Below are 14788 nucleotides of genomic sequence, written 5' to 3'. Positions count from 1 at the left end.
GGACATTTCCATGATGTTTATACTTAGTATAATTGTTTGAATAAATGAACTTGGTACATTTTAGATATAGAACTCGATCCAAGCATCATCAAGATTTTCATTGGTCCACAATTCTCAACATCATATCTTGGATGGTTGAGTTTTCTACAATTTCACACAAGAAAGCTGTATGTTTGACATATTGCCTTAAAATATATCCACATGGTTGGATATGCTATTAACGGCACAATAATCTTAATGAATGTCAATGTTTGACTTTGAAGGGAATTCTAAGAAGAATTCTTCATTCTTGGAATTCGTTTTAATCTGCCAATTAGCAAATGTAAATAAAGTCAATTTTATATAGAAAGGACAGATTTAGTAACACTTTGCATACATAGAGACATAATGCAGGTTATTATATTCTTCAAATGATGTGCTTGGATATTTTAGTCATTTTGAAGATGTTTGCTCAGCCATATGTTTTTAATCTCGTCTGTTAACTTTAGGGTGTAGTACATTTAAAAGGCTACATGATACCATCTTCATGTCCTGGTGAACTGTTTTTTTTTAGCTGTTTGAATACTTGTTCAATATTTGTGAATAAACGCTTGGTTGGACTGTACTCAGGTGTCTTAAAAGTCAAACATTGGCATCCATTAAGATTACACTGAGACATGTTCATCTCGGAGACACAGAACCTGTCTCCTTCTTGAACAATGTGATCCGTGGACATTCCCATGATGTTTATACTTAGTATAATTGTTTGAATAAATGAACTTGGTACCTTTTAGGCACCTGAGAACACGATCCAAGCATCATCAAGATTTTCATTGGTCCACAATTCTCAACATCATATCTTGGATGGTTTGAGTTTTCTACAATTTCACACAAGAAAGCTGTATGTTTGACATATTTTCTTAAAATATATCCACATGGTTGGATATGCTAAATTATTTAACGGCAATAATCTTAATTAATGTCAATGTTTGACTTTGAAGGGAATTCTAAGAAGAATTCTTCATTCTTAGAATTTGTTTTAATCTGCCAATTAGCAAATGTAAATAAAGTCAATTTTATATAGAACAGGACAGATTTAGTAACACTTTGCATACATAGAGACATAATGCAGGTTATTATATTCTTCAAATGATGTGCTTGGATATTTTAGTCATTTTGAAGGTGTTTGCTCGGCCATATGTTTTTAATCCCGTCTGTTAACGTTAGGGTGTAGTACATTTAAAAGGCTGCATGATACCATCTTCATGTCATGATGAACTGTTTTTTTTAGCTGTTTGAATACTTGTTCAATATTTGTGAATAAACACTTGGTTGGAAAGTACCCAGGTGTCTTAAAAGTCAAACATTGGCATTCATTAAGATTACTATGCCTTTAATCACTTTGACATATCCAAACATGTGGATATATTTTAAGGCAAAATCTCAAACATACAGCTTCTTGTGTGAAATCATGTTAAAATTACACCATTTAAAATGGTTTATGATGATGTTCAGGTCTAATGTCCAGATGCGTAAATGTACCAAATTAATTTGTTAAAACGGTTAATACTAAGTATAAACACCATGGGAATGTTTGATCATCACATTGTCAAGAAGGAGAAAAGTTCTGTGTCCCAAAAATGGACATTACATTTTATCACAATTTCTATGCAAAAAATTAGTGACATTAAAACAAAAAAATCAAAGAGCTAAAGGAGATCAATTTGGAGCACTGTTCATCAAACTTTTTCAGGCTGGGAACAACTTTACCCATTTAACTAAAACTCACGGACCATAAACTGGAAACATTCCACACAAAAACACAACATTGTATTATGTACAATGTGAAATTCATACAGCCTGAAAATCTGAGGGCTAGTAAATTATAAGAAGGCTGCCTGATAACATCCTTATGTCTTGCTGAATTGTTTTTTTTTAGCTGTTTGAATACCTGTTTAATACAGGTGAATAAACACTTGGGTAGACTCGACTTTATCTCTGTCTGTTACTCAAACCTCTTCCTCTTGCATAAAAGCCCATTTAACAAACAGTGAGTGTTCAGTTGAAACAAGGAATTTCTAAACTTTCTAAGCTGTTAAAATGTCATTATAATCAAAAACAATAGTTTTTCAAAAGTAATGTGCATTCTGAAAATGTTTTAAATTAAATCAGACAATCAACTTTTTATAATTTTTTATGTAAATACAAAGTGGAAGTACATTCAGTCAAAAGTGAATCAGGACAAGACAACACCTTTTTAAACCCTTTTAAAGAATATATTTAGTATATATTTAGAAATATAAACTACATATGTATATATAAGAAAGATAATTGAGCTCTTTGTTGAAGTTTCAGAAAACACTTCCTTCTAAAGACAAAACTAATTTTAAATATGTTCAGTTAGATTAACAATGTCCATTCATGCTAAATGGTTTATAACAAAATCTTTGTATACCTAGCTATCTATCTGTCTTTTATGTGCATGACAAGCTAAATTCAGACTTTTGTGAACCTCATCTGAGAGATTCGTTGTCATTTTCTATGTTCATCTAACGCAGTGTTTCTCAACCTTTTTTGGGCCAGCGCCCCCATCCATTATCCAGCTCCTTACTGCCCCCCATCAAAGAAATTATAGGCTACTTTGCACTGAATACAAGGGCATATGAACAAGTTTATTATTAGAGGGGACACATATCGGAAACCTGATATGATCAGTAAATAGCTTGAGGAGAAATGTCAACATGTCCTCAACACGTAATTCTAATCTGATCCTTTGTAATGCATAATCTAATGCGTTACTACATACAATCCAAGAATCAGATTAAAGTTACGTATCCAAATTTCTGTGTGTTACCAGAGCCTGTTTTGCGAAGATTTCCTCAATTTTGGGAGATCAGTGATCGGCCAATATTTATTTCACAAGTGAATTTTCAGTAGCTACTACTATTTTTGGACAACACGTGATTGGTTCATCAGATGCGTACCCCAGCTCAGAACTGCTTTCCCAATAGTGAAAAACAATTTTTATTTTGGTTTTCAATGCAATCAGATTTTCAAAAGGCTTTTTACACCCTCTAGTGGTCAAAATGAATCATGCAGCTTTAACTTTAAACCACTGTGATGCCATGAAAACTTAGTAACTTTAATCCAGCCTCGATGCGTACACTTCCACCTCACACAGAGTGAGATACTCTTGTCTTCCAGGTATGACAACGTTGATGTATCGACCATCCATGCCGTTGCACTGAAAGGTTTCAGTAAAACCTGGAGCGATGGTTGAGATCACAGCACACCTGTCATAGGAAAAATATTCAAGATTTCAGGATAAAATTAAATATACATTAATTTAGCAAAAAAATAATTATGAGATAAACATGTTTTATTTGTATTGAGTATTTTGATAAAATTACTATAAACTACCTGGGATTGTTATTTCCATTGTTATCAAGTGAATCTCCAATACGAATTTCAGCTCCATTAATTCGTGGGAAATTCTACCCGATTGGTTATGTTAACATTGAACACTTTATGGGTTCTTCCCAGGTCCAGTCTCCACCAGGGGCTAAAGTCATTATTTGTAGCACTGCAGGAACCCAGGTCAAAGCGGCCTTCACGGTTCCCATCAATAGCATAGTAGGCGATGGCTCCAGGAAAAACAGTTGACTGTGAAGCTTTTCCATAAACTGCCACATTTTCTTCTGAAAAACAAATTGTTTAACATTAACGAATGTTCTTTTGTAATTGTTCACATAGTCCATTTTGTATTTGATTAGTGCAAAACTTATTGTTTTCACACATGAATAGGCATTGACATTCAATTTGTGATAGAAATTACATATCTGTCTACTTTCTGTGACGGTACACCCACCATGTGCTTTTTCCGATTTTTTGTTTTAAAATTATAAACATTCAGCAGATAAGTTATATTTTTAAATATATTTTACATTTATGAACATTATTGACATTGAAAAAAAAGTTTTTCTTTTGTGCAGGTTTTATCTGATGATTGAGTTGAATACTGGCTAAGACAAATATCTTCAATAGTTCTCACTTTGGTTTCGAAAAGTCATAATAACATCACAAATAAAAATAAAAAAAGATGCTTTCTTCATTTACAGTATTAAATGTTAGTCAGAAGATATAAAGCGACTTATTGGAATTCATACCTGAGAAGTTACAAGATGTACAGTGAGCAATCTTCATTGAAGTAAACCAGGGGTAACTTGGTCTAATCACTGACTTGATTGATTAGACTTGACTGATGAAAATATGATCAAACATGTTTTGAAAGATTCTCACCAGTTGGGGCGCGGTATCCATAGACCTCCACTTCACAGAGATTTAGAACCCTATTCACACCAGGTGCTATAATGGTCACATAACGTCCTTCAACACGCTCAGTAAAATTTATTGCATGAGAGCTTCCAGCTGCAACAGTAGAAATGGTAGCAACCCTAGAAAAAAAGAGTTGAGTCAGAAACATTCATGATTTTGTAAGACTAATTCCCACAGGGTTTTGTAGAGTCTTTAAAATAACATACCCAAATCTAATTTACTATAAGTTTTTTTTTTTAGCAATTACTAACCATTTCAACAATATTGGTAACAATATAAAGATTTCTAAGAGTTCATCAAAAGTGAAAGCATCACAGCTGCTTCCAGGAAATGAGGAAGTAATGTTAAATGAATTAGATATTTTCTTTCCATTGGTAGAGTTTTTTTTACAACATACAGACTATTTAGAAATATCATAAATAAGGCTAAAACCTTTTGGAAACCACAGATCCACCACTGGACATTACCTTTGCAAACATCAAAGCAACTAAGATAAACGGAAAAACATATTGCTGTTAAAATTTTAGGTTGCTTGAGTTTATTTTGGGTTTTGTTATTATTTGTGTTCCTTAGGTTCGCCTTGTTTTTACTTTTTTAAATTTTGTTCCTACTTAGAGATTGTAGTTATGTTTATTTCTTTTGTCTATTTTCTTCTGTTTATTCTAATTTTATTATGTTTCTTTGTTTAGTAATTTCCCAGTAGATATTAATTTAGATTAATTTCCCAGTGCAGTGTGCTTTTCCTCAGTCCCGTCGTCGTCGATTCGTTTTTCTCTCTCCTGAAAATGTCTTCTGCTCTCTCCCCTCACATCCATTAACTCATCAGCCCAGGACTATTGTTCCTGCATTTCACATCTCTTTCATTCACTCTTTGCTGGTTCTTTCCATTACTTACTCATCTTACCTGCATACTGCCTTTATTTCCTTGTTGACGTTTACATTGTAGATTATCGACTCCCTGTCTTTTTTTTTTGTAGTTTTGTTTATTGCAGAGACTCCGTCGTCTCTTTGCATTTAGTTCCATTATCAAGTGTCACCAAAACATGAACATTTACAAAATTTAAAGGAGTTTTGCTTTAAAACTGTGAATTTCCTTTGTTTTACTCACTAAACATAATTTTGCATGTCTAAAACAGCTTTATTTTTTTTCCTCTAAATTACTCTCATCTATATTTTTTCATCCGAAACAATAAATTGCTAAATTTTCCTCTAATTGAAGTGTAGTTTTTGGAAATACTGTGTGACAAAAGAAAAATTAAAACAATTTTAGACACATTTTACAAAAAAAAAAACAAAAAAAAAAAACGTATAACTACAAATATATACATTTTTTGCACTTCCAGAGCTCCCTATATCGTCTTTTTGATTAAGGTTTCTGGAAACTGATGTCTGTCTTTTAGCCCTTGAGCATAAACTCAAATGCTCAAAAGATTTTTATCAGCTTGTAGTCAAGAGCCTGAGGTTTCTTTGGATACTAAGTATGTATTTATTTAAGGGGAGGTGCAGAAAAGACAACTAAAATCTGAGCAGCATTGAGGCTTCCTTGTTTCATAACTTCATACTGTAGTTATGACATAAACACTCACAGTGGGTTTGCAGTGCCATCTTGGCGTAAAGAGTTTCCGATGCGAACCTCCACACCATTGAGGTGCTCGGCACAGCAGTCTCCTCTGTTGGTGATGATGACCTGGGTGACTATATACACGTCCAGTAGGTCCACCCTCCACCAGGGGTTGTTTTCAGCATCAGTGTGGGTGCAAGATCCCTTTGTAAGGTCAGCATTTAGGTTTCCATCAATAGCATTGGAGGCACCAACAAATGCATTCCATGGCTCCTCTTTGTACTGAGAAGACTGTGTAGCTTTGCCACGCAAAGCCACATTTTCTGAAATAAACAAAGAAATTCAATGAAGAATAAATTAATCCTAATCTTGGATATTTTACTTCAGATATTTATGTCGTTTTCTAAATTTTCACAAATACTGTCACATGGTACTTACGGTAAGTGTAACCTGAGTACATTGGCAGGAGGAGCAGCAAATGAAATAATACACTGTACCTCATGATTCTAACACACACAGGACAGAAAAACTGGCCTTTAGGTTATAGTGATAGTTATTATAACTATTTTATCACATTTCATACCATATTATATTAAATAGTGTCCTATTTGTGAGAAATTCAGGTAAGAATTATTCATGAAAACTGAGAAATTACCTTGATTCTTTGGTGAGTTTGCTGTTGGAGGTGAGAGATTTGCCTTTGAGCCTTTGCCAAGCCCTTCACTCATCTATTTAAATGAGGTAAAACTCAAATGTTGTCCAATCACAACTCAAAGAGAAGGTAACTCCTACAATTCTCAGTAAGCTTCAGCTCACAAAGTCCAGTTGGTACTGGATTTAGTTATTTGTTTTGCCATATTTGTTTAAATAGATCATGGTTTAGTTAAACTTTAGGTCAACATAACAAAACACAGTTTTATGCCTCTTAAATAAGAAAGGTCATTCCTAAAATATTAACCAAGGTGCAGAACACTTTCAAATTCAATGTTAATCTAAAAGTGGATCTTTGAAACATATTAATCATCCTCAGAACAAAAAAGTAATAAGGTTATTTTGAGAAAAAAATGGTTTAGAAACTTTTCTAAAGGAACCACTGCCATGACTTCTGTTGGAATTTAAAATATTTGATGTTAGAAATTAGATTTGAAGATAAATAAAGGAAAAATGTTGCTCTGAAAGACTAATACTCAATTTGTAAGTTCCTACAATGTATTGTCTGTAGCAATGTTTTACCCCTTTGCTGCAAAACGCTTGACGAAAATGTTTAAAATTTTGAATCCAAAAACATTAATCAAATGTTCAGGGGACACGTCTGATAAAGGAGTTTGTAAAAATGCCAGTGTTGATGAGAAATTAATAAAGTAAGACCTTGACATGAGGATACTAAGTTATTTGTGAGTATGGTTTCTATTTCTTTCAATTCCATTTTGAAGTCAGTCTGAATACCATTCATGTGGCAATTGTAATTTGTTAGTCTTAAAATAAAACAGTTTTTAATCTTTAAACCAGCAAAGCATTCCAGTTTTATTTTATTTTGAGACAATCTCTGAAAAGCAAGAACACAGAAGTGTCCTCAATCACCTACCATCCACTAAATATCTGCAAATTAGTCCAAAACTCAAATGCTCAAAAGATTTTGATCAACTTGTAGCCAAGAGCCTAAGGTTTCTTTAGATACCAAGTATGTCTCTGTTTAAGGGGAGGTGCAGAAAAGACACAATTAAAATCTGAGCAGCATTGAGGCTTCCTTGTTTTATACTGTAGTTATGACATAATCACTCACAGTGGGTTTGTGAATGTTGTACTTAAGTACAATATTTAAAGGCATCAATGGTTGCTTTAAATGAGGTGGATTTAGTTGTTGAGTAATACTGAAAATTCCAAGCCGTGTTTATTTATGCTACCTCAGATTGCCTTGCCTGTACAAATAAGGGAAACGTTCTGAGCTGGTGAACAGCAAACACATAGGAAAGTACTAAAAGTTCAGGAATATTTTAAAAACTGAATCATTTCACCATCACATGTCTGCAATTAAACAGAGTTCAAAAAGAAACAAAAGATAAAAGCTTGAAAATGTTATGACTTTAGGTATCTTCTTGAATAATATTGCATTGGGATCACACACTGGGAATGTGTGTTATTTTTATGTAATTATATTCTGCACAGTTGACCTGTCACTTATTTGTAATGCCCTTGTTTACCTTCAGCTTCTCTTGCTAAAGTGACACAGACAGTATTTTAAAACATGATTCTGATGAATGAAGCTGCACTTGAGAAGCAATGCTCGCTTGTGACGCTTTCTCGTTTATACAAGAACCTTATCTGTGTTCATCAGATAATTAGAACAAAGTTTGCATATGTCTGTACTTGTGCTTTAAATGCTTAGAGAGATTTGCGTAGACAAATACTTTACAGTGTTTACTGATTAGCCTTGTTTGATATGGCCACTGGATACAGTGATTGTAAAAAGAAAAAATAACCCTTCTCTCGTACTGCAACGGTGTGTAAAGCTTTAAACTATAGTAGATCAATAGAATTTTGACTACATAAGCAGGTTTTGTGAGAAAGTATAAGTGGTTGTGTGATGCACAAAGAGATCTTTTAAATGAAACAAGTTTTATATTTCTTGATTTTTTCTGTTAACACTGTTAAAAAACGAGCAACTGCAAAAGTTACCCATCGATCCTTTTACACTGTTTTATTTTATTTTTATCAGACTCTCCTTGCCTGTGATTGGTCTGCATAAAATAGCAGCCCCTTCTTTTCTAAAACACTTCAAGATGACTGAGTTACAGACATCCCTACTGTCATTGTTTTATGCAACAAATTGCAGAATTGAATAATATAAGTTTTTTTTTTTTTTTTTTTTTTTTTGCAGTTTCAGGTTGCAGTTTGATTCTTATTTTGGCTCAAGTTTACATTTATACATTCTTTTTTATATATCCTCTAGTTTCATTTCCTTTTAGAAATTTTTCACTTTTCAAACTAAAAAAAAAATCTTTCTTTTTCTAGAAAATTTCTGAGGTTAATCTAAAAATATCTGCCTTTTTGGGTGGAAATTTACTTCTTATTCCTACAATGGCCCTAATAGAATAGAATAGAATAGAATAGAATAGAATAGAATAGAATAGAATAGCATTTATTGTCATTGAACAGGATTCAACGAAATTTCTATTGCAACTCCCGTGCAAAAAGTCAAAAAATACAATATTAAATAAACAAACACACAATAATAATATATACAACTAAAATTAACTAAAGGCACTCAACCACACCAAAGAAGAAGGAGCAGGTCCAATTATGGTAAAGTGCAGATGATGTGACAGTGCAAGTGCAGAACAATATGGCTGTGTGGGGGTGGGGGGTGTATGTGAGGTTATGATATGTGTGGGAGGGGGCGGCAGGGAGTAATGGCTCTGACGGCTGTGGGGAAGAAACTGTTTCTCAGTCTGTTTGTTGTAGTCCGTATATTCCTGTACCGCTTGCCTGATGGCAGCGGCACAAACAGTCTGTGGCCCGGGTGGCTGGAATCCATGGCTATGGATCCAGCTCTCTTCTTGACCTGGCCTATGTAAATAGAGTCCAGGTCCGGGAGGGGGCATCCCACAATGCCTTGTGCTGTTCTCACCACCCGTGTCAGTTGTTTCCTCTCCAGTGCTGTGCAGCTACCATACCACACAGTCACGTTGAGGCAGAGGACGCTCTTGATCGTCGCCCTGTAAAAGTTCACGAGCAGCCGTGAGGAAAGTCCAGCCCGTCTCAGTTTCCTGAGGAAGAAGAGCCTTTGTTGTGCTTTCTTCACCAGGTGGGAGGTGTTGGTATTCCAGGAGAGGTCAGACGTGATGTGGAGGCCCAGGAACTTGATGTTGTCCACACGCTCCACCTCTTCTCCATCTATGAGAAGGGGAGTGTGACCCGTCCTCCTGGACCTTCTGTAGTCCACAATGACCTCCTTGGTCTTCCCTGTGTTCAGCACCAAGTTATTGGCTGAACACCACTGAGTGAGCTGCAGAATTTCCTCTCTGTAGTGGGTCTCGTTGTTGTCTGAAATGAGACCCACTACTGTTGTGTCGTCCGCGAACTTGACGACTGTGTTGGTGGGGTGGATGGCAACGCAGTCGTGTGTAAACAGGGTGAAGAGAGCTGGGCTGAGAACACAGCCCTGCGGCGTGCCTGTGTTGAGGACCAGTGGGGACGATGTTGAGCCACCTATTCTCACCACCTGAGGCCTGTTGGTGAGGAAGTCTCTGATCCAGTGGCACAATGAAGCAGGCAGCCCCACCTTGAGTAGCTTCAGCACCAGCTTGTCTGGGATGACGGTGTTAAATGCTGAGCTGAAATCTACAAATAGCATCCTGACGTAGGTGTTGGGATGCTGCAGATGGGTCAGGGCTGTGTGCAGAGTGATGGAGACATGTTATGTTGTCATATGTTGTCATAAAGGAATATACCCATGTGACCTTCTCTGTAATTTTTATATAGTTCCACCACACACATTAAGAAGACTCTCTTCAGGACCAGAGTTTCTTAAATTTACAGATGGAATGAATCAACAGGTTCGCCTCGGCACATCTCTCCTTAGCACTCACGTAGCAGACCTCACTACATTAAGCCACCTGCCCCTGACTTTCCAGAGGATCCATCACTCTGCGTTTCTCCATCCAGAATGTGTCTGGCCCCCGGGTACTGCAGAACGAGACATTACCTGTCCAGATGACTACAAGAAAATTTACAAAAAACAGAAATATGAAATACAGCGGTCCTAATTCGAACCTCAGACTGATTCCCTGCCTAAAGGAACCTCAGACTGAAAATCTTTTTGCTTCCAAGCCACTTAAAGTAGCTCTTTTAAATACCAGATCAGATTTTTAGTTGGATGTTTTGCTACAAACATGCATGTATTTTTATTCTTCCACTATTTTTATGTGGGAATTAGTCCAGCTCCAGTTTTGTTTCAAAACACCTTCACAGTGTCTTAGAAAACTTTTACATTTATATTACCTCCAGTGCAAAGATATGTTATCTGTAATAATTTAAGAAGTACTGCATTATCGTACGGTATGAAACCATCAGCAGGTTTGGATATTAATAAATGGTTTTCAACAAAATTTTTGCCAACTCTTTGTCTACATGACTATTAACTGACATATTTTCTTGTTGTTTTTAAAGTTCTAATGTGTGCATTAATCTTTAAAATAGTATTTATTTAGCATAGTATTTTTGTAAAGATTCTTAAAGGTTTTTAATCATCCAAAAGGTCAGAAGCTGGGTATACATAAATACCCAGCTTATTTCCCAATTTAAAACCAAAAGCAGGTGATAATCTGATAGGATAAATACCACAAGCAGCCAGACTTTATTTACTTCTGATGAGAATTAAAGATGGCAGCTGAGATTGATGTAACTGTCTTTGTAAAGCAAGTAAGTGATAGACAGTGAATACATATGAGGAAAAGGAGAAATCAAAAGCAATAACCAACTCATTGGTCAAATGTTGTTGACTTTAATGTGTTAAAAATCATTTCACTTGAAAATAAGAGGACAGGTCTTCTTTAAATTCATTGCAGATGTCATTTATGATGACACCATATCTCAAAAGGCAGATTATCAGGACAAACATTCAAACAATCTTGTAAGACTTCAGGCAGCATATCAAAAAGTAAAGTATCTGCTTTAAGTGCTAAAAGTAAACACAAGTTTCAGTCTGAAATACAAATTAATTTAATATTGTAAATATACACAGTTATAAAACACTTGAAAGCTCACCCTTCGTGATGTGAATAAATGTCTGACACTTGATTCATTGTGAGGATTTTCTGCCATCTTGTGGTCACAATTTTCTAAGTATTAACTAACTATAATTAAGTGTGACAACTTCATAATTTATATTGTGGAGACTCTTATCAGTAAAATGAGATCCTTATAATGTAACATCTAGCGTTTTTAATTCAATCCAGTTTGGATGCGTACACTTCCACCTCACACAGAGTGAGATACTCTTGTCTTCCAGGTATGAAAACATTGATGTATCGACCATCCATGCCGTTGCACTGAAAGGTTTTAGTAGAACCTGGAGAGATGGTTGAGATCACAGCACACCTGCAAATGGAAAAAACAAACAAACATTGTTTGTTTTCAGTGTTTACTTGAACAAAAAATGGCAAAAAGTGAATTGGTAGAAAATATACTGTTTGTAATATTTTATTTATTTTAAAAGAGGACTGTAAAATACCTGGGATTGTTATTTCCGTTGTTATCAAGTGAATCTCCAATACGGATTTCAGCTCCGTTAATTCGAGTGGGATATTCTACCCGATTGGTTATGTTAATACTGAACACTTTATGGGTGCTTCCCAGGTCCAGTCTCCACCAGGGGTTAAAGTCATTATTTGTAGCACTGCAGGAACCCTGGCTCCACAGAGCTGCACGGTTCCCATCAATAGCGTAGTAGGCGATGGCTCCAGGATAAACAGTTGACTGTGAAGCTTTTCCATAAATTGCCACATTCCCTAATGACAAAGAAAAAAGATAAAATAAAATAAATGTCAGTTCTTAATGTTTTCCTGATGTTAACCTGTTTTTTGAATGTTAGGACTCAGAATTAAATCAGTTCCTTGCCTTGTCTTCCAAAGTTTGTTTTTTATCAGTCCTAAACTTTTATATTACATGTAATTCCCCACATATTGTGTGTTGTTATCCTATGTTATAAGTTCAATTAATTTTACCAGGTTATGAAGAAAATGTTATGTATAAACTTCATCTCGCAATGACTCAGTGTTATATCTCCAGCTCTAATTCAGCATTTAACAAAAACCGTTTGATGCTTTATGTCTGTTTTCCTTATCAACGAGAAATTAATTTACAATCTCAATGTATATGAGCTATTTTCTTGCTTTACACTCACTCTTTGCATGACAAAAGCATCTCACTGCATTTTGAACTTCACTGGAATCAAGCCTTACAAAGTAATATAAAGTATGTAATATAATTAGAGAACTTCATAGTGAATATGTAAAACCCAGTAGCAGTATTGGCCTCACCAGTTGGAGCACGGTATCCATAAACCTCCACCTCGCAGAGCATAAGCGTTCTGGAAGCACCTGGAAGCACAACAGTCACGTAACGGCCTTGAACATCTCTGGTAAATGTAATAGTTAAAGTCCTTCCTGCTGGGATATTTGAAATGACAGCAACCCTGAAACAGAGAATTTTAAAGAACCATTAGGATTTGTTTGATAATAGTAATCACTGATGTTTCAACATAGCTTATTTTATTACTTTCAAAATAGTTTTTTCACTTTAGATAAATGTATTTCTAAACATTATGGTCACAACAATATCAGCAATCCATGAAAATAAAGGTTGAACATTTAAGAAAAGAGATTAGAAATAAGTATTGATATTTTCTTCACCACATAATTAATAAACTTTTAACTTGGTCGAAAACCGGGAAAGTACTAACATGTTCAGAGTTCATCGTAGTTTTGATTTTAATTTTGCTTATCCTTTTTTACTTCTATGTATTTTAACCAAATTTCAACCAGTAGCTGATGCTTTTATGTTCTAAATTCACAAACCAGGTTGCAATAAATATTTGGAAAGATCTCTACTAAGTTCCTTATCTGCAAAGGTGATAAAAGACAGAAAAAAATACTGTCTCATGGTGAACTGTGTGACATATGCATGACAAAACTTCATGAAATACATCAGAAGTTCAGCATTATGTTACAAGAACATCTTGTAATTTAGGGGTTTTGATTAAAGTAAAGAAATTATACAAAAATATATTTATATTCTCCAACAAGAAACTAAGCCCAGGAAACCTGCTTTTTACAACCGACAGCCACAGATCATGACCTTCCTGTACTTCCTGTCAGGAGTCCTCCCAACAATCTTTCAATAATAACTCACACTGGGTTTGCAAGACCGTTGTAGAGTAAAGAATTGCCAATGTGAATCTCTGCTCCGTTCAATAGTTCCGAACAGCAATCTCCTCTGTTGGTGACGGAAATAGAAGTGACAATGTAAGAATCCAGCAGGTCCACTCTCCACCAGGGGTTGGTCATTCGATCAGTGTGAGTGCATGATCCTGCACTAAAGGTAGCCTGACGGTTTCCATCAATGGCATTGTAGGCAGATGAAAGAGCATTTTCTAGCCGGTCAGACTGGGTGGCTTTTCCATGCAATGCAACATTTTCTGTGAATGAAAAAACAGTAGAAAAATTACATAAATAAATAGTGTCAGCAAAATTTTTAAATGTTTCAGTTAAGTCATTCAGGTCCTTGGGAAGTGAAACAGCCACAGACCAACACACAACTTTTAAAGAACTGTAATAACTGAATAAAAAAATGTTTCAATAATGATTCCTTAATGTCCTACAATTACGATCAATTTCAATCTTTCAGAACTGTTATTCTTCTCAGTGTTTTTCTTAATATTTTGAACAATTTTGTTCCACACAGAGATGAGAAACGTACTATATGTTTGAGCCAGCACCGTTCCCTGGAGAAGCAGCAGAAGTAGAGCTGAAAGGTTTCTCATGGTTGCTTCTTACGCTGCACAGAGTCAACAAAATATGTTACTCAGCAAATCAGGAACCAAAAATCAAGGAAAGTTATAAAATCATGTCAATGCACAGCACCTGCAGAAATAACAGATCACCCAACAACATGCACAAACCTTGTCTTGTGAAATAAATGTTGAAGTGAACAACATGCCGCTATTTGTAAGGGATATTTATCTAGGCATCTTATCTTGAGACGTGGTGTTTGGATCAATGATACACCCTTTATGACTTTATTTTTTACCTTTGAATGAGATGAGCTTTATTTTCTGATACAAGCTGGTATATGATTAGCAGGTTTAAATTATTGTTGCCAACAGGAAGTTCAAAATCTGATTGAGAACGCATT

At 35.2% G+C, this 14788-nt stretch overlaps 1 protein-coding gene across 1 annotated transcript; it reads right to left on the bottom strand.

Moving 5' to 3' along the window:
• Positions 1-2157: 2157 nt before the first annotated feature.
• si:ch211-215k15.4 (uncharacterized) lies at positions 2158-14582 on the bottom strand. The gene is given in 13 exon segments (XM_055047059.1): positions 2158-3272; positions 3400-3468; positions 3470-3677; positions 4279-4433; positions 5901-6198; positions 6314-6381; positions 6531-6581; positions 11825-11974; positions 12108-12384; positions 12916-13070; positions 13787-14072; positions 14354-14431; positions 14556-14582. Coding segments are annotated over 12 exon segments (1932 nt in total). The 5' UTR covers positions 14418-14431; positions 14556-14582; the 3' UTR covers positions 2158-3121.
• Positions 14583-14788: the final 206 nt, after the last annotated feature.

This window comes from Poeciliopsis prolifica, unplaced genomic scaffold (genome assembly GCF_027474105.1).
Source record: "Poeciliopsis prolifica strain line A6 unplaced genomic scaffold, Auburn_PproV2 SCAFFOLD025, whole genome shotgun sequence".
Lineage (NCBI taxonomy): Eukaryota > Metazoa > Chordata > Actinopteri > Cyprinodontiformes > Poeciliidae > Poeciliopsis > Poeciliopsis prolifica.
Note: the sequence above shows the minus strand (reverse complement) of the source record. Positions and strands in the feature narration are given on the sequence as shown.